This window comes from Oncorhynchus clarkii, chromosome 20 (genome assembly GCF_045791955.1).
Source record: "Oncorhynchus clarkii lewisi isolate Uvic-CL-2024 chromosome 20, UVic_Ocla_1.0, whole genome shotgun sequence".
Taxonomy (NCBI): Eukaryota; Metazoa; Chordata; class Actinopteri; order Salmoniformes; family Salmonidae; genus Oncorhynchus; species Oncorhynchus clarkii.
In genome coordinates this window covers 37,502,170-37,520,988 of record NC_092166.1, presented here as the reverse complement: position 1 = coordinate 37,520,988, position 18,819 = coordinate 37,502,170, and the positions used below count along the sequence as shown (strand labels likewise).

The following is an 18,819-nucleotide window of genomic DNA, read 5'->3' as shown; positions in this document are numbered from 1 at the left end:
CACAATGTCGCTTAGATGGAATGTCTCTGCAAGATTTTCCACAAGCCATTTGGTTGTAAGTAGCGAGTTTGCACACACATGTTATTATTTCTTATTGTTGTTGCCTTGTCCAGAAGGACCCTGTAAGTAAGTACTTGGTTGGATGTGTATACCATGTGTATCCTGTAGTAAAACATGGAACTAGATATGGTCCATTAATACTTGCCATGTGTATCCTGTAGTACTAATAAAACATGGAACTAGATATTGTCCATTAATACTTGCCATGTGTATCCTGTAGTAAAGCATGGAACTAGATATGGTCCATTAATACTTGCCATATGTATCCTGTAGTACTAATAAAACATGGAACTAGATATTGTCCATTAGTACTTGCCATGTGTATCCTGTAGTAAAACATGGAACTAAATATGGTCCATTAATACTTGCCATGTGTATCCTGTAGTACTTATAAAACATGGAACTAGATATGGTCCATTAATACTTGCCATGTGTATCCTGTAGTAAAACATGGAACTAGATATGGTCCACTAATACTTGCCATGTGTATCATGTAATATAACATGGAACTAGATATGGTCCATTAATACTTGCCATGTGTATCCTGTAGTAAAACATGGAACTAGATATGATCCATTAATACTTGCTATGTGTATCCTGTAGTAAAACATGGAACTAGATATGATCCATTAATACTTGCCATGTGTATCCTGTAGTACTAATAAAACATGGAACTAGATATGGTCCATTAATACTTGCCATGTGTATCCTGTAGTAAAACATGGAACTAGATATGGTCCATTAGTACTTACCATGTGTATCCTGTAGTACTAATAAAACATGGAACTAGATATGGTCCATTAATACTTGCCATGTGTATCCTGTAGTAAAACATGGAACTAGATATGGTCCATTAATACTTGCCATGTGTATCCTGTAGTACTAATAAAACATGGAACTAGATATGGTCCATTAGTACTTGCCATGTGTATCCTGTAGTACTAATAAAACATGGAACTAGATAAGGTCCATTAGTACTTGCCATGTGTATCCTGTAGTAAAACATGGAACTAGATATGGTCCATTAGTACTTGCCATGTGTATCCTGTAGTACTAATAAAACATGGAACTAGATATGGTCCATTAATACTTGCCATGTGTATCCTGTAGTAAAACATGGAACTAGATATGATCCATTAATTCTTGCCATGTGTATCCTGTAGTAAAACATGGAACTAGATATGGTCCATGAATACTTGCCATGTGTATCCTGTAGTAAAACATGGAACTAGATATGGTCCATTAGTACTTGCCATGTGTATCCTGTAGTACGAATAAAACATGGAACTAGATATGGTCCATTAATACTTGCCATGTGTATCCTGTAGTAAAACATGGAACTAGATATGGTCCATTAATACCTGCCATGTGTATCCTGTAGTAAAACATGGAACTAGATCTGGTCCATTAATACCTGCCATGTGTATCCTGTAGTAAAACATGGAACTAGATCTGGTCCATTAGTACTTGCCATGTGTATCCTGTAGTATGAATAAAACATGGAACTAGATATGGTCCATTAATACTTGCCATGTGTATCCTGTAGTAAAACATGGAACTAGATATGGTCCATTAATACCTGCCATGTGTATCCTGTAGTAAAACATGGAACTAGATCTGGTCCATTAATACCTGCCATGTGTATTCTGTAGTACTAATAAAACATGGAACTAGATATGGTCCATTAATACCTGCCATGTGTATTCTGTAGTACTAATAAAACATGGAACTAGATATGGTCCATTAATACTTGCCATGTGTATCCTGTAGTACTAATAAAACATGGACCTAGATATGGTCAATTAAATCTTTCCCTGTGAAAAGCATTTTTTACACACGTTCCTTCTTGAAAATCGGATGTGTCATAAATTCATCGAAAAACATGGTTTGGCCTGTCCCGGGTGGCGCAGTGGTTAAGGGCGCTGTACTGCAGCGCCAGCTGTGCCACCAGAGACTCTGGGTTCGTGCCCAGGTTCTGTCGTAACCGGCCGCGTCCGGGAGGTCAGTGGGGCGACGCACAATTGGCCTAGCGTCGTCCGGGTTAGGGAGGGTTTGGCCGGTAGGGAAATCCTTGTCTCATCGCGCAGCAGTGACTCCTGTGGCGGGCCGGGCGCAGTGCACGCTAACCACGCTAACCAAGGTTGCCAGGTGCACGGTGTTTCAAATTGGTGCGGCTGGCTTCCGGGTTGGATGGCGCTGTGTTAAGAAGCAGTGCGGCTTGGTTGGGTTGTGTATCGGAGGACGCATGACTTTCAACCTTTGTCTCTCCCGAGCCCGTACGGGAGTTGTAGCGATGAGACAATATAGTAGCTACTAAACAATTGGATACCACGAAATTGGGGAGAAAAAGGGGTAAAATTCAAACAAACAAACAAACAAACAAAAAACAACATGGTTTAGTGGTTTGGCTGTTATTGTAATGCTCCGGGTGTCGTGGGTGTGGAGTCAAATGCAGGAGACAGAGAGTTCAATGCTGCGCGTCCTTTAATCGCACCAATGCACCACAGGGTGCTCACAAAAACGTTACGTTCCCAAAACACAGGGAATCAAAATGTACAAATGGGACACAACGTGCCTATACCACAGAGCCGAAGGTTTACAATGAAATAATCCCGCACAACAACCAGGCGGGCCGGCTGTCTAATAAAGACAAACTAATTACACACTCACAGGTGCTACCACTCAACAAACAAGGAGGGGAAGGAAAAACAATCAGTGGCAGCTAATAGGCCGGTGACGACGACCGCCGAGCGCCACCTGCCCGGGAAAGGGAAACACCCTCGGTCGGACTCGTGACAGTACCCCCCCCCTGACGCGTGGCTCCCGCAGCGCGCCGACACCGGCCTCGAGGTCGCCCCGGAGGACGAGGCGCAGGGCGATCCGGATGGAGGCGATGGAAATCCCTCAACATGGAGGGATCCAAGATGTCCCCTACCGGTACCCAGCACCTCTCCTCCGGACCGTACCCCTCCCAGTCCACGAGGTACTGCAGGCCCCTCACCCGGCGTCTTGAGTCCAGAATGGCCCGGATCGTGTACGCCGGGGACCCCTCGATGTCCAGCGGGGGGGGAGGGACCTCCGGTACCTCACTGTCCTGCAGGGGACCAGCTACCACCGGCCTGAGGAGAGACACATGAAACGAGGGGTTAATACGATAATAGGAAGGGAGTTGTAATCGATAACACACCTCGTTTATCCTCCTCAGGACTTTAAAGGGCCCTACACACTGCGGACCCAGCTTCCGGCAGGGCAAGCGGAGAGGTAGGTTTCGGGTCGAGAGCCAGACCCTGTCCCCCGGTACAAACACGGGGGCCTCACTGCGGTGGCGGTCAGCACTCCTCTTCTGCCGTCCACTCGCTTGTCGTAGAGATTCCTGGACGGCCCTCCAGGTCTCCTTGGAGCGCTGTACCCATTCCTCCACCGCAGGAGCCTCGGTCTGGCTCGGATGCCATGGTGCCAGGACCGGCTGGTACCCCAACACACACTGAAAAGGGGACACGTTAGTAGAGGAGTGGCGTAGTGAGTTCTGAGCCATTTCAGCCCAGGGAATGTATCGTGCCCACTCCCCTGGCCGATCCTGGCAATACGACCGCAGAAACCTACCCACCTCCTGGTTCACTCTCTCCACCTGCCCATTACTCTCGGGGTGATAACCGGAGGTCAGGCTGACAGAGACCCCCAAACGTTCCATGAACGCTCTCCATACCCGGGACGTGAATTGGGGGCCCCGATCAGAAACGATGTCCTCCGGCACCCCGTAGTGCCGGAAGACATGGGTGAATAACGCCTCCGCAGTCTGTAGGGCTGTAGGGATACCGGGCAACGGGAGGAGACGGCAGGACTTAGAGAACCGATCCACAATCACCAGAACCGTGGTGTTCCCCTGAGACGGCGGGAGATCGGTTAGGAAATCTATGGACAGATGTGACCATGGCCGCTGTGGAACAGGGAGGGGTTGTAGCTTCCCTCTAGGAAGGTGCCTAGGAGCCTTACTCTGAGCGCACACTGAACAGGAGGAGACATAACCCTTAACGTCCTTAGCCAACGTAGGCCACCAATACCTCCCCTGAAGGCTCCCCACTGTCCTCGTCACCCCAGGGTGACCCGAGGAGGGTAGAACGTGAGCCCACCGAATCAGTTTGTCCCGAACACCAAGCGGCACGTACCTTCGCCCCGCTGGACACTGAGAAGGCGCGGGTTCAGCCCGTAACGCCCGCTCGATGTCCGAGTCCACCTCCCATACCACTGGGGCTACCAGCTTCGATGCGGGAAGGATGGGAGTAGGTTCGGTGGACCCATCCTCCGTGTCATAAAGGCGGGACAGTGCGTCAGCCTTCACGTTCTGGGAGCCCGGTCTATAAGACAAAGTAAATCGGAACCGGGTGAAGAACATGGCCCACCTTGCCTGACGTGGGTTAAGTCTCCTAGCTGCCCGAATATACTCCAGATTCTGGTGGTCGGTCCAGATGAGAAAGGGGTGTTTAGCCCCCTCAAGCCAGTGTCTCCACACCTTCAGAGCTCTAACCACCGCTAGCAACTCCCGGTCCCCCACATCATAGTTACGCTCCGCTGGGCTGAGCTTCCTTGAGAAGAAAGCGCAGGGTCGGAGTTTTGGTGGCGTACCCGAGCGCTGTGATAGCACGGCACCCACCCCAGCCTCGGACGCGTCCACCTCCACTATGAATGCTAGAGAGGGGTCCGGATGCGCCAACACGGGCGCATCAGTAAACAGCGCCTTCAACTTGTTGAATGCTCCGTCCGCCTCTGCTGACCACTGCAAACGCACCGGGCCCCCCTTCAGCAGTGAGGTGATGGGAGCCGCTACCTGGCCAAAACCCCGGATAAACCTCCGGTAGTAGTTGGCAAAACCCAGAAAACGCTGCACCTCCTTTACCGTGGTCGGAGTCGGCCAATTACGCACGGCCCTAATGCGGTCACCCTCCATCACTACCCCCGAGGTGGAAATGCGATATCCCAGAAAAGAGACGGCTCGTTTAGAGAACACGCATTTCTCAGCCTTGACGTATAGGTCATGCTCCAGCAGTCTACCAAGCACCTTGCGCACCAGAGACACATGCGCGGTGTGAGTGGCCGAGTAGATCAGAATGTCATCGATATAAACCACCACTCCCTGCCCGCACAGGTCCCTGAGAATCTCGTCTACAAAGGATTGGAAAACGGCTGGAGCATTCTTTAACCCATACGGCATGACGAGGTACTCATAGTGGCCTGATGTAGTACTAAATGCGGTTTTCCACTCGTCTCCCTTCCGAATACGCACCAAACTATACGCGCTCCTGAGATCCAGTTTTGTGAAGAACTGCGCTCCGTGGAACGATTCCACCGCCGTAGCGATGAGAGGTAGAGGGTAACTATACCCCACTGTGATGGCGTTTAGACCTCTATAATCGATACACGGACGCAAACCTCCCTCCTTTTTCCTCACAAAAAAGAAACTTGAGGAGACGGGTGAAATGGAGGACCGAATGTACCCCTGTCCCAGCGCCTCCGTGACATATGTCTCCATTGCCAACGTCTCCTCCTGGGACAGCGGGTACACGTGACTCTTGGGAAGCGCAGCGTCTACCTGGAGATCTATCGTACAATCCCTTCCCGGTCGATAAGGTGGTAATTTAGTCGCTTTCACTTTACTGAAAGCGATTGCCAAATCGGCATACTCGGGGGGAATGCACACCGTGGAACCCTGGTCTGGACTCTCCACCGACGTGGCACCGATGGAAACTCCCAAACACCTTCCAGAACACTCCTCTGACCACCCCTGGAGAACCCCCTGTTTCCACGAAATTTTAGGATTGTGCCGGGCCAGCCAGGGAGTTCCCAGCACCACTGGAAACGCAGGCGAGTCAATAATAAAGAAACTGATACGCTCCCTATGATTCCCCTGCGTCACCATGTCCAGTGGGACCGTGGTCTCCCTGACCATCCCTGACCCTAATGGCCGGCTATCTAGGGAGTGCACGGGGAAAGGAGAATCTATCGGCACCAGCGGAACCCCTAACTTAAGGGCGAGTCCGCGATCCATAAAGTTCCCAGCTGCGCCTGAATCGACGAGCGCCCTATGCTGGGAAGAGGGAAAAAAGCGAAGGAAAAAAGTTAAGACAAACATGTGGCCAACAGGGGGTTCTGGGTGAGTTTGATGCTGACTCACCTGGGGTGACCGAGAAGCGTTCCGCCTGCCATCTCTACTCCCAGACGGACCCCCCCAGCACCGATCAGACGTGTGTCCTCTCCGACCACAGTTGGTGCAGGGAAGGCCTCCTCCTCCGGTACCCCTCGGCGCAGCCCCTCCCAACTCCATCGGAATGGGAGCGGAGGGGCTGGGTGGTGGAACGCACAGGACCCTCTCTGAACGCCCGCGGGCAGCCAGCAGATTATCCAGTCGAATGGACATGTCAATCAGCTGATCCAGTGACAGAGTGGTGTCCCGACACGCTAACTCCCGGCGGACATCCTCTCGGAGACTACACCTGTAGTGGTCCATGAGAGCCCTGTCGTTCCACCCAGATCCGGCTGCCAAGGTCCGGAACTCCAGCGCGTAATCCTGGGCGCTCCTCCTCTCCTGCCTGAGGCGAAATAGTCGTTCTCCCGCCGCTCGGCCGTCTAGAGGGTGATCAAACACGGCGCGGAAGCGACGGGAAAACTCTGGGTAGTGCTCCCGCGCTGAGTCTGGACCATTCCAGACCGCGTTCGCCCATTCCAGGGCACGACCCGTGAGGCAGGAGATGAGGACACTCACCCTCTCTTCTCCTGAGGGAGTGGGTCTGATGGTGGCCAGGTATAGCTCCAGCTGGAGCAGAAACCCCTGGCAACCCGCCGCCGCTCCCTCATAAGCCCTCGGTAGCGTCAGACGGAGGGTGCTGGAGTCGGGAGATGGGGGGTCCGGAACCGTGGGTGCCGAAGGTGGAGAGAGGAGCCCACTCCTCTCCCATCTGTCCATTCTCTCCATCACTTGATCCATCGCGGATCCGATCCGATGAAGGACGGTGGTGTGGTGGAGAACCCGTTCCTCCATCGATGGGAGAGGGTTGTCCGCTGCTCCTGCTGACTCCATCAATTTGATAGGTGCGGGATTCTGTAATGCTCCGGGTGTCGTGGGTGTGGAGTCAAATGCAGGAGACAGAGAGTTCAATGCTGCGCGTCCTTTAATCGCACCAATGCACCACAGGGTGCTCACAAAAACGTTACGTTCCCAAAACACAGGGAATCAAAATGTACAAATGGGACACAACGTGCCTATACCACAGAGCCGAAGGTTTACAATGAAATAATCCCGCACAACAACCAGGCGGGCCGGCTGTCTAATAAAGACAAACTAATTACACACTCACAGGTGCTACCACTCAACAAACAAGGAGGGGAAGGAAAAACAATCAGTGGCAGCTAATAGGCCGGTGACGACGACCGCCGAGCGCCACCTGCCCGGGAAAGGGAAACACCCTCGGTCGGACTCGTGACAGTTATCCCTGACACACACCATTCTATTTTCTCCACTACTTGTTTGGGCTGACTGTGGTGAAATGTAACTGGTTTATCCAGTGGTTAGGTAACTCTGCCACACAGCCCAGCCAGAACACACAGCAGGCTGATAACACAGTTTACTCTGCCTGAGCAAAATGGGTCAGGTTACTGCACTGTTTCAACACACACACACACACACACACACACAGTTCAATGTTTGCACATACACATATTGTACACAGACACTCACAGACACATTTATACAGTCATGAGGGCAATAAAAACCACTCACTATATCATCAAAGGCCTCACAGGTCTACTGTTCTTGACATATGCTACAGTACATATACTGTAATATAAATATAAATAAAGTACTGTGTCATGACACATTACAATACCGTAACATTGACTTATACTGTAAAAAAGCAAATGCTACTGTAAATGGAATTAATTTATAAATGGATGAATGAATACAATTTGTTTTCACAGTATTTCTACTTCAATTTCAAGGGATTACCTGCTATGTAAAGTGTTTACAAACATTAAAGCATATTAATGAATATTTGGTGTTTTATACACTATATATACAGTGCCTTGCGAAAGTATTCGGTCCCCTTGAACTTTGCGACCTTTTGCCACATTTCAGGCTTCAAACATAAAGATATAAAACTGTATTTTTTGTGAAGAATCAACAACAAGTGGGATGCAATCATGAAGTGGAACGACATTTATTGGATATTTCAAACTTTTTTAACAAATCAAAAACTGAAAAATTGGGCGTTAAAAATTATTCAGCCCCTTTACTTTTAGTGCAGCAAACTCTCTCCAGAAGTTCAGTGAGGATCTCTGAATGATCCAATGTTGACCTAAATGACTAATGATGATAAATACAATCCACCTGTGTGTAATCAAGTCTCCGTATAAATGCACCTGCACTGTGATAGTCTCAGAGGTCCGTCAAAAGCGCAGAGAGCATCATGAAGAACAAGGAACACACCAGGCAGGTCCGAGATACTGTTGTGAAGAAGTTTAAAGCCGGATTTGGATACAAAAAGATTTCCCAAGCTTTAAACATCCCAAGGAGCACTGTGCAAGCGATAATATTGAAATGGAAGGAGTATCAGACCACTGCAAATCTACCAAGACCTGGCCGTCCCTCTAAACTTTCAGCTCATACAAGGAGAAGACTGATCAGAGATGCAGCCAAGAGGCCCATGATCACTCTGGATGAACTGCAGAGTTCATCAGCTGAGGTGGGAGACTCTGTCCATAGGACAACAATCAGTCGTATATTGCACAAATCTGGCCTTTATGGAAGAGTGGCAAGAAGAAAGCCATTTCTTAAAGATATCCATAAAAAGTGTCGTTTAAAGTTTGCCACAAGCCACCTGGGAGACACACCAAACATGTGGAAGAAGGTGCTCTGGTCAGATGAAACCAAAATTGAACTTTTTGGCAACAATGCAAAACGTTATGTTTGGCGTAAAAGCAACACAGCTGAACACACCATCCCCACTGTCAAACATGGTGGTGGCAGCATCATGGTTTGGGCCTGCTTTTCTTCAGCAGGGACAGGGAAGATGGTTAAAATTGATGGGAAGATGGATGGAGCCAAATACAGGACCATTCTGGAAGAAAACCTGATGGAGTCTGCAAAAGACCTGAGACTGGGACGGAGATTTGTCTTCCAACAAGACAATGATCCAAAACACATAAAGCAAAATCTACAATGGAATGGTTCAAAAATAAGCATATCCAGGTGTTAGAATGGCCAAGTCAAAGTCCAGACCTGAATCCAATCGAGAATCTGTGGAAAGAACTGAAAACTGCTGTTCACAAATGCTCTCCATCCAACCTCACTGAGCTCGAGCTGTTTTGCAAGGAGGAATGGGAAAAGATTGCAGTCTCTCGATGTGCAAAACTGATAGAGACATACCCCAAGCGACTTACAGCTGTAATCGCAGCAAAAGGTGGCGCTACAAAGTATTAACTTAAGGGGGCTGAGTAATTTTGCACGCCCAATTTTTCAGTTTTTGATTTGTTAAAAAAGTTTGAAATATCCAATAAATGTCGTTCCAATTCATGATTGTGTCCCACTTGTTGTTGATTCTTCACAAAAAAATACAGTTTTAAATCTTTATGTTTGAAGTCTGAAATGTGGCAAAAGGTCGCAAAGTTCAAGGGGGCCGAATACTTTCGCAAGGCACTGTACTTAAAAGAATGTTTGACGCCCCTTCAAATTTGTGGATTCGGCTATTTCAGCCAAACCCGTTGCTGACAGGTGTATACAATAGAGCACACAGCCTTGCAATCTCCATAGATAAGCATTGGCCTTACTGAAAAGCTCAGTGACTTTTAATGTGAACCGTCATGGAATGTCACCTTTCCAACAAGTCAGTTCGTCAAATTTCTGCACTGCTAGAGCTGCCCCGGTCAACTGTTAGAGCTGCCCCGGTCAACTGTTAGAGCTGCCCCGGTCAACTGTTAGAGCTGCCCCGGTCAACTGTTAGAGCTGCCCCGGTCAACTGTTAGAGCTGCCCCGGTCAACTGTTAGAGCTGCCACGGTCAACTGCCAGAGCTGCCCCGGTCAACTTTTAGAGCTGCCCCGGTCAAATGCTAGAGCTGCCCCGGTCAACTTTTAGAGCTGCCCCGGTCAAATGCTAGAGCTGCCCCGGTCAACTTTTAGAGCTGCCCCGGTCAAATGCTAGAGCTGCCCCAGTCAACTGTTAGAGCTGCCCCGGTCAACTGTTAGAGCTGCCCCGGTCAACTGCTAGAGCTGCCCCGGTCAACTGCTGGAGCTGCCCCGGACAACTGCTAGAGCTGCCCCGGTCAACTGTTAGAGCTGCCCCGGTCAACTGTTAGAGCTGCCCCAGTCAACTGTTAGAGCTGCCCCGGTCAACTGTTAGAGCTGCCCCGGTCAACTGTTAGAGCTGCCCCGGTCAACTGTTAGAGCTGCCCCGGTCAACTGCTAGAGCTGCCCCGGTCAACTTCTAGAGCTGCCCCGGTCAACTTCTAGAGCTGCCCCGGTCAAATGCTAGAGCTGCCCCGGTCAACTGTTAGAGCTGCCCCGTCAACTGCTAGAGCTGCCCCGGTCAACTGCTGGAGCTGCCCCGGTCAACTGTTGGAGCTGCCCCGGTCAACTGTTAGAGCTGCCCCGGTCAATTGTAAGTGCTGTTATTGTGAAGTGGAAATGTCTAGGATCAACAACAGCTCAGCCACGAAGTGGTAGGCCACACAAGCTCACAGAACGGGACCACCAAGTGCTCACTACCAAGTTGCAACACTCACTACCAAGTTCCAAACTGCCTCTGGAAGCAACATTAGCGCAATAACTGTAAGTCGGGAGCTTCATGAAATGGATTTTTGATGGCCGAGCATCCGCACACAAGCCTAAGATCACCATGCGCAATGCCAAGCGCCAGCTGGAGTGGTGTAAAGCTCGCTGCTATTGGACTCTGGAGCTGTGGAAACACGTTCTCTGGAGTGAGGAATCACGCTTCACCATCTGGCAGTCCGACAGACAAATATTGGTTTGGCAGAAGCCAAGAGAACGCTATCTTCCCAAATGCATAGTGCCAACTGTAAAGTTTGGTGGAGGAATAATGGTCTTGGGCTGTTTTTCATTGTTCAGGCCCCTTAATTCCAGTTAACGGAAATCTTAATGCATACAATGACATTCTAGACGATTCTGTGCTTCCAAATTGGTGGCAACAGTTTGGCGAAGGCCTTTACCTGTTTCAGCATGACAATTCCCCCATGCACAAAGCCAGGTCCATACAGAAATGGTTTGTCAGAATCTGTGTGGAAGAACTTGACTGGCATGCACAAAGTGCTGACCTCAACCCAATCAAACACCTTTGTGATGAATTGGAACGGTGACTGTGAGCCAGGCCTAATCGCCCAACATCAGTGCCTGACCTCCCTAATGCTCTTGTAGATGAATGGAAGCAAGTCCACACAGCAATGTTCCAACATCTCGTGGAAAGTCTTCCCAGAAGAGTGGAGGCTATTATAGCAGCAAAGGGGAGACCAACTCCATATTAATTCCCATGATTTTAGAATGAGATGTTTGGACTATCAGGTGTCCACATACTTTTGGCCACGTAGTGTATAACTTTCACTTCTAGAGGCCTTAGCAAAGGCTTCGAAACTGGCAGCGTCTCAACGGCAAAACATACCATATCCACACCATATCCGTCGTTAAATGAAGACCAAGGTGCAGCGTGGTGGGCGTACATTTTATTTTAAATGTTCCACCAAAATCAACAAACAACTCAACGAACGTAAAGCTAGGAGTGCAACACATGCAACACACAAAGACAAGATCCCACAACAGAAGGTGGGAAAAAGGGCTGCCTAAGTATGATCCCCAATCAGAGACAACGATAGACAGCTGCCTCTGATTGGGAACCATACTCGGCCAACAAAGAAATATAAAATAGATTTCCCACCCTAGTCACACCCTGACCTACCAAGTAGAGAATGTAAAGGATCTCTAAGGTCAGGGAGTGACACCATAAGGATATGCCAAAAATCTCAAACATTTATGTAATGAACACGAGGGAGACAGAGAGCTGGTTTCAAGCGCAAGGCACAGCAGGTGTTTAATGTAAAAGACCACAGGAGGAGGCAGATAGCTGGGTACAGCCTGCAACTGTACAGGCAGGGATAAGGCTAGTAATGTCGTCCGGGAGATCAGGCAATGGGTTGATAACAGGAAATCCGATAGGTTAATGTACAGACAGGGAATAGGCAAAAGGCGTCATTAGTGAGGCAGGCATACACGGGAGGAGTAAATTACAGGAAAATCAGAGCTCCAAATAGAAGTGTCAAAAACAAACAATACCTGCAAAGAACTGAACTAAAAAGTTTTGTGAAAAGGAGGTTGTAGAGTTCGTCGATTCGTTCCTCCTGTCGGGCTAGACGTAGCTGCAGCTCCGCTGAATCCATCTGTTGTTTTTGGGTGGGGTATTCTGTAATGAACACCAGGGAAACAGAGAGCTGGTTTTAAGCGCAGGGCGCAGGTGTTTAGTGTAGAGGACCACAGGAGGCAGGTAGCTGGGACCAGGGGCAGGCAGCAGGTCATACACAGGGGGTCCAAAAAGGCAACAGTACAGCCAGAGAAAGGGCTAGTAACGTCATCTGGGAGATCAGGCAATAGGTTGATAACAGGAAATCCGACAGGGTAAGGTGCAGGCAGAGAATAGGCAAAAGGCGTCGTTAGTGAGGTAGGCAAAAACTATCATACACAGGAGGAGTACATTACGGAAGAACCAGAGCTCTGAATAGAAGTGTGTCAAAAACAAACAATACCTCACAGTGATGGGGTGCAAAGAACTGGACTACATAGTATGTGATAATGACATACAGGTGTGTGAACAGGTGATCAAAATTCGGGTGACTCAGATCTGGAGAGTGAGCTGGTTCATGGGATCTATGTGTTTGAGAGTGTGAGCTGGAAAGTGAGCTGCATTCAGGGGATCTACGAGTATGAGAGTGTGAGTTGGAAGCAGATGATACAATTTAAGGTTAATGGTCAATCTATTTGGTTTTTCCAAAATTCATTACAGTTTAAAATGTTCAATAAGTTCAAATTCAGTCCATCATTAATTTAAAATTCCAAATAATAAACTATTCAAATTTGGCAAAACAAATGGTCATCCAAAAAACAAAAACAAAGCAATCAATCAATCAAAATAATCAAAAAAAATCTGTCAGTCCATTTAGTCATTCAATCTGTCCACAATGTGTCTGTGTCTTTGTGTTGGGGGAGGGGAAGGGTGGCGTCTGAGTTGGCAGTTGCTGAAGGGAATTGGCAGTTGGGGTTGGTCGGTGCTGTGTCCAGGTTTAGTGCTGGTGTTGTGGCTTGGACTGGGAAAGCCTCGGGTTATACTGGTGTTGGGGCCAGGACTGGGAAAGCCTCGGTTTATACTGGTGTTGGGGCCAGGACTGGGAAAGCCTCGGTTTATACTGGTGTTGGGGCCAGGACTGGGAAAGCCTCGGTTTATACTGGTGTTGGGGCCAGGACGGGGAAAGCCTCGGTTTATACTGGTGTTGGGGCCAGAACTGGAAAAGCCTCGGTTTATACTGGTGTTTGGGCCAGGACTGGGAAAGCCTCGGTTTATACTGGTGTTGGGGCCAGGACTGGATGTCATGCTTGGACCGGGACTGGTGCTGGGTCTTGTGCTGGAGACTGGGGAAAAAACAGGAACCAGGAGCTGTGGATGCCGCAGGTACTGGATCTGGTGCTGGAGCCTGGGGAAAAAACAGGAACCAGGAGCTGTGGCTGCTGCAGGTGCTGGGTCTGGTGCTGGAGACTGGGGAAAAAACAGGAACCAGGAGTTGTGGCTGCTGCAGGTGCTGGGTCTGGTGCTGGAGACTGGGGAAAAAACAGGAACCAGGAGCTGTGGCTGCTGCATGTGCTGGGTCTGGTGCTGGAGACTGGGGAAAAAACAGGAACCAGGAGTTGTGGCTGCTGCAGGTGCTGGGTCTGGTGCTGGAGTGTGGGGAAAAAACAGGAACCAGGAGTTGTGGCTGCTGCAGGTGCTGGGTCTGGTGCTGGAGACTGGGGAAAAAACAGGAACCAGGAGCTGTGGCTGCTGCAGGTGCTGGGTCTGGTGCTGGAGACTGGGGAAAAACAGGAACCAGGAGCTGTGGCTGCTGCAGGTGCTGGGTCTGGTGCTGGAGACTGGGGAAAAACAGGAACCAGGAGCTGTGGCTGCTGCAGGTGCTGGGTCGGGATCTGGGTCTGTAGCAGGGAGGAAGGACAACCTGACGAGCAGACACACTGGGAGCCCTAGACCAGAGGTCAATGGTGGTACTTCCATGTGGTCCGCTCGCACCAGGTGAAGGTTTGCTGTTTGGTCCCTCCTCCACCCCTCTTCTGGTGTTCTGGTGCTGTGCCTGGGTCTGGTGCTGGATCTGGTGCTGGATCTGCAGAGGGGAAGAAGGACAACCTGAGGAGCAAGCAGACACACCTGGGAGCACAAAATCCGGAGGTCAGGGATGATACTCCCTTGTGGCCTGCTCGCTCCGGGCATAGGTCTAGCGCTTTGGTCCTTCCTTGCGCCTCTGCTGGTGTGTTGATGGATGCTTCCTTGTTCTGGTCTGGTTCTGTGAGAGGGATAAGTATATAGAGAGGAAGGGGTTAGGGATGGAAAGGGTGCAAGGGGTTAGGTGTGGTGAAGGTTGATGTCCATCGGCCTGGGCTGGTGTTGGAGGAGGAGCGATGCGGCAGCAAGGTTGGACACTGGAGGCTGGACGCGAGAGGGAGAAAACCCGGCCCAGACCCACCTTGCCACGGAGCACTCACAAACAGTTGGTAGGTGTGTTCAATGCGAGTGCCACCGTGGGGGCAGCTCTCTGTACGTACCTTGTGATATGGTACTGTACTGTATACTGTGGGGTGGAATAACAGAACCATTCAAAATGCAGCAATTCTTTCCCCGCCCACAACAATATCCCACAATGCCAGACCATAATGTACTGTACGCTGCAGTTAAAGGTTTCCAAGTATTTCACTGTTGATAAAAAAAGGAATTACCGTATAATTGACAGTTTTTTGTTACAGTGTACCCTGTAAAATACAGGTGTTGAATTGAGCATTATGTATAATAAAAATACAATTTAGTACAACACATTTTTAGTAGACCAAAATCATTGTGGTCAAATATTGCAATATTTTGTAATCCTTTATTTGAATGTACAGTAAGTGATATTCTCATGTGTTATAACCTTCTCGCCATTGAACAAAAGACTGCATGTATAAGATGTGTGTAACCACAGTTGTACTGTATGTGGCTCTGAAAGCACAGTGTTTCAGTGTGTCTTCTCCTTCTCTCTGTCTTGACTTCAGATTTCTGACACCTACTCCACTGTGTGTAAAACCCAGAAGAAGAAACCTCCCCCGGACAACAATGGAGCCAATACCCTCCCCCAAAACCAGTGCTCTGTGGAGGAGAATGGAGGAGGTGGGGGAGGAGGAGCAGGAGGGAATGGGGCGTTGGCCGGTTCCGGGGGAGGGGTGAGGGGTCGTGGCCGGGGGATCCAGGGTGGTCAGGCCCGATCCCACGAGGAGCCCTGCTACGCGCCAGTTGGCGACAGGACCTGGCCCGCCTGTGTGGTAGCCAAGTCTGCCCCGGCGTACGCCACTATAGACTCCCACCGGAAACGTGAGCAGGCAGGTACCAATATTGGTGTACTGGGGTCAAACGCCACACTGAAGCCCAAGAAGAAGCCTCCTCAGCAGGAAGCGCCGACTCCAGGGTCCCCGGGCCCCCAGGGACCTCCAGCAGGTCCCCAGGCCCCTCTAACCAAGGCCCTGCCTGGGGGGGAGAACTTCTATGAGACCATCAGTGATGTGAAACAGGGTGCTAACACAGCCAGCACCACCACCATCTTCACTTTCAACGACGGGATGGAGATGTACGTCACTGGCCTGTAGCTGAGAGACACTGGCTCACACACTGTGGGGATCAGACCTGTTTGAGTTCGTCTGACCCTGTCTACACCTGGTATGAGCTATGAAAGGGACTGGCAACAATGCATATAGCAATGAGACCCACTGGTGAAACCAAGCATCGGAAGTCACTTTCATAATACAATGTCTCCATTGATATGATTATGGCCACATCCAGTGACAAAAGAAGAAGACAATGTTTGGAGGTGGATGTGGAGGCATTCACCAGGTTTAGACAAGGTCTCTGACCCAGGGGCAGACACCAGACCCAACCAGTGGTGGAAATTGACTTTTTGGTTCACTGACTGGGGGATTCCAGATAGGGGTTCCAGTGCCAGTCGTAGCTTTGAAAGGAACCCAGTTCCAGGGGTTCCTCCTCATTTACACCACTGGACCAACAGAACCAGAACTACTCTACGTCTTTGAGATGTATCACAGAGCCAGTCTGGCTAACCCAGTCTGGCTAACCCAGTCTGGCTAACCCGAGACTGAATCATTCGAGCCAGACTCCAACAACAGGTCCAACGAGACCAGACTGAGCATCACGTTTTGCACTGGATAACAGTGTCACTATTCACTTTACCTTACCTTACACACCCATTTGTGTGACATTTTACATATATATTTATTTTTGTATAAAGATCGTACCCTTAATAAAGCATGCCCTGTACAGAACGCACAACATGATAACACGCAATCACAGATACATGTGCAAACACACACACACTGTAGGAAAACATTGTTGTGCATGAAAACACACATTCTCACAAAGATGACAGAGGAAAGAAGTGTGGAGACACCCAGGTGGCTTCACTTAGAAGTCCCCACCCCCTGATGACATTATCGATGGTGTCACTGGTAGCTTCACTTAGAAGACTACTGACTAACTACATTAGGAGTCTTTTTCTACGGCAATACAGGGGTAATACAGGCCTACTTCAAACATTTTATATATTTTTTGTTAATAATTATTATTAAATTCATTTCGATTGATCAGGTAGCACCCCTACTTCCCGCGGCTATGTTTATATTGTTCCTTTCTGTTCCTCTTTAAACCTCTGAAATATATATATTTTCTTTACATTTAGCTCAACATTAAATGACTTCACCAATCAGTGCGGATCGAGCAGATTGCTATGGAGCGGGCAAGCTATTTACATGCATTGGACAGACGAGTGTTGAGCACAATATGCGACTGAAATTTGGCCAGTGGGGAGTGAGCGAGAGAGGGTGAAGAAGGCTTGGCTTGATGCGCTGGGCATCTTGTTGTTATGATATGCATTATCGGAATTAGGGCCACAAAATTATACCTACGGAGGAGTGGCTTCTATGAAGGAACTTAGAATGTCTTTGAGCTTCAGAGAGTTGGCTTAATGTTGGACCAGCTAGCTAGCTAGCTAACTAACAAGCTTCTGTGTGTAGAGCGGCACCAGAATGAAAAGAAGAACATGTCTTACCTTTTTGTGGTTAATTAATGTGAAAAGTGATAATTATAGTATCATTAACTAGCATTGAAAAGGTTAATCTATTCTTCTCTAATAAAAACATCTCTCTCTAATTTCTGAATCACGCTTGTAACATCAGTAGACTACTAGACTATACTTCGGAGGGGGAAGGACAGGTTGCCTACACATGCACACACACTGGCAAAGATTTTCAGCTGGCAGGAATACGTTTCTGAGTGACATAGTGAGGGCTTTGCATAGGCGCTTTGTTGCGTTTTTTTGTGGGAATGTAAAAAAAAAAATCCCGGAACGTAAGATAACATTATTAACCAGTTCCCATGCTTTTAAAATAACAGTTCTGTTCCGGAATAGTATATATTAGTTTCATTTGCGGTTGTGATTCTGTACATCTAAATGTTTTGTTATTTTACAGGTTTTTGGTTCTGTTCTCTGAACCGGTTCTAACCCCTGACGGTAACATACTCTAACCTGGAGGAGGCGCTCTCGTCTCAAACCCAACACTCTCCTGTACAACTTTTCCTTTTTGGTGTTCAAGGTAGAAATTGCCCCTAACCACAGATCTATAGCCCATACATACAGTACGCTGAAGATGTCTTGTAGCTGTACGTGGCTTTGGATGAAAACGGTATGGTGGTATACGTCTACATAGAGCAATCATTCACTATACATCTGAAATACATCTATCAGACTTACATGCAGGGATTTTGAGCAACTTTATTTTAATCTTGTAGATATTAGTCTTGTAGAGATGTATCGAGCTCATCCGGGTTGATAGGTCAGGGTAAAATGGCCACCGTTGTTCTTGTTGTCAGTGGTGACACAGTTCAAGCGAAGCAGTGGTCCACCTCAAGTTGCCTCACACTGTTAATTCCATCCAGAACTATTGAGCTTTGACCACAGTGACTGACCAACAACAACTGACAAACTTATTGGGAGTGTTCAACCCCACACCTAAGTCCTCCCTTTTCACATCTCAAAAGTGGTCTAATGTTGAGTTGAATTCATATACCACAAGGTCTGTGGTGTAGAGCCTTGTAGAGAAATTAGCAGGACTAATGTTACAGACACACAGAGAAATCGGACTGCCGATAGGTACTTAGCACAGTAGAAGGCTGCAGTGGCGTGTCTAGAACATGTTAAACGGGTGGACAAGGTGAGGCACATACCCAGTTTAGACGGGAATAACATTTACAACCTTAATCGATGTGCTTGCTTGTGCTCAAACATTTTTGGTGGGCTTCATAGTAAAGACACTGTGCACCCGTCATTTGAATGGAAAGGGACATTTACAAACACCAGAAGTGTAATGACATTCGGCCTACAAGTGGTGTGTATTCATGGATGCCAAAAGAAGCC

At 48.6% G+C, this 18,819-nt stretch overlaps 1 protein-coding gene across 1 annotated transcript in view; it reads left to right on the top strand.

Moving 5' to 3' along the window:
* The window catches only part of LOC139377073 (uncharacterized), a 101,765-nt gene extending 83,962 nt beyond the window's left edge, over nucleotides 1-17,803 (top strand). Inside the window, exon 9 of the mRNA XM_071120117.1 lies at nucleotides 15,395-17,803. Within this exon, the coding sequence (XP_070976218.1) occupies nucleotides 15,395-15,982 (588 nt within the window). The 3' untranslated portion in view covers nucleotides 15,983-17,803. The remainder of the gene's footprint in view (nucleotides 1-15,394) is intronic.
* Nucleotides 17,804-18,819: the final 1,016 nt, after the last annotated feature.